At 46.7% G+C, this 737-nt stretch overlaps 1 protein-coding gene across 1 annotated transcript in view; it reads right to left on the bottom strand.

The window, feature by feature from the left end:
- Mgat4a (alpha-1,3-mannosyl-glycoprotein 4-beta-N-acetylglucosaminyltransferase A) overlaps positions 1 to 737 on the bottom strand; it is an 89590-nt gene that overhangs the window by 13593 nt on the left and 75260 nt on the right. Inside the window, exon 9 of the mRNA XM_028775431.1 lies at positions 302 to 432. Coding sequence (XP_028631264.1) covers positions 302 to 432 — 131 coding nt within the window. The remainder of the gene's footprint in view (positions 1 to 301; positions 433 to 737) is intronic.

The following is a 737-nucleotide window of genomic DNA, read 5'->3' on the forward strand; positions in this document are numbered from 1 at the left end:
GGAGGAGGAGGAGGAGGAGGAGGAGGAGGAGGAGGAACCTTTCTAACATTAAAACTTTAAATGAAGCCAGGCACATGAAGAAGAGAGCAGAGGACACAGTGTCCCTGCCGTGGCCTGACTTCACTTACTTAACTCCTGAGTGAGCTCAGCTTCACACAAAGTTACTTTCATAAACTAAACTTCCAGGCCAGGTACCATGGCACAAGCACTCAGGCAGCTGCTGAGGTAGGAAGATCTTCAGTCCTAGGCCAGCCTGGGGCTACACAGCGATACCCATGGACCCCAGGAAGAATTAACTTACGGCATCTTTTTCGGGGTTGCAGACCTTCACCCAGAGAATATGGTCCAGGAGCCAGTCAATGGGCTTCTCCTTATAGAACATAAGGATGAACTCCACAACCAGAGCGAGGTCCGGCGCCTGAAACATCTTTCCTGAAAAGACATTTCCAGTCAAGAGCTGTCACAAAGAACCAATCCTGGGGCCGCCTGCGAAGTGGCCTCCTACGCTAACTGTATTGAGGTTTCACTTCCAACATCAAAACTGAGTCACTTTAGCTGGAAAGTCTCTTGACTCGTCACCCAGGTATAAACAGAAGTAGCCAACTCCCCCTGTCAGCTACTACAAAGGCTAACACACAAAGCTGCTTAAAGGATTCAGAAATCAAGTCAGATTTTTTCCCCTTATCTTAGTAAGACTATTCATGTAAGTAAAGAAATTAGAGATTTACATTTTTTTT

This window comes from Grammomys surdaster, unplaced genomic scaffold (genome assembly GCF_004785775.1).
Source record: "Grammomys surdaster isolate TR1022 unplaced genomic scaffold, NIH_TR_1.0 255, whole genome shotgun sequence".
NCBI classification, from domain to species: Eukaryota; Metazoa; Chordata; class Mammalia; order Rodentia; family Muridae; genus Grammomys; species Grammomys surdaster.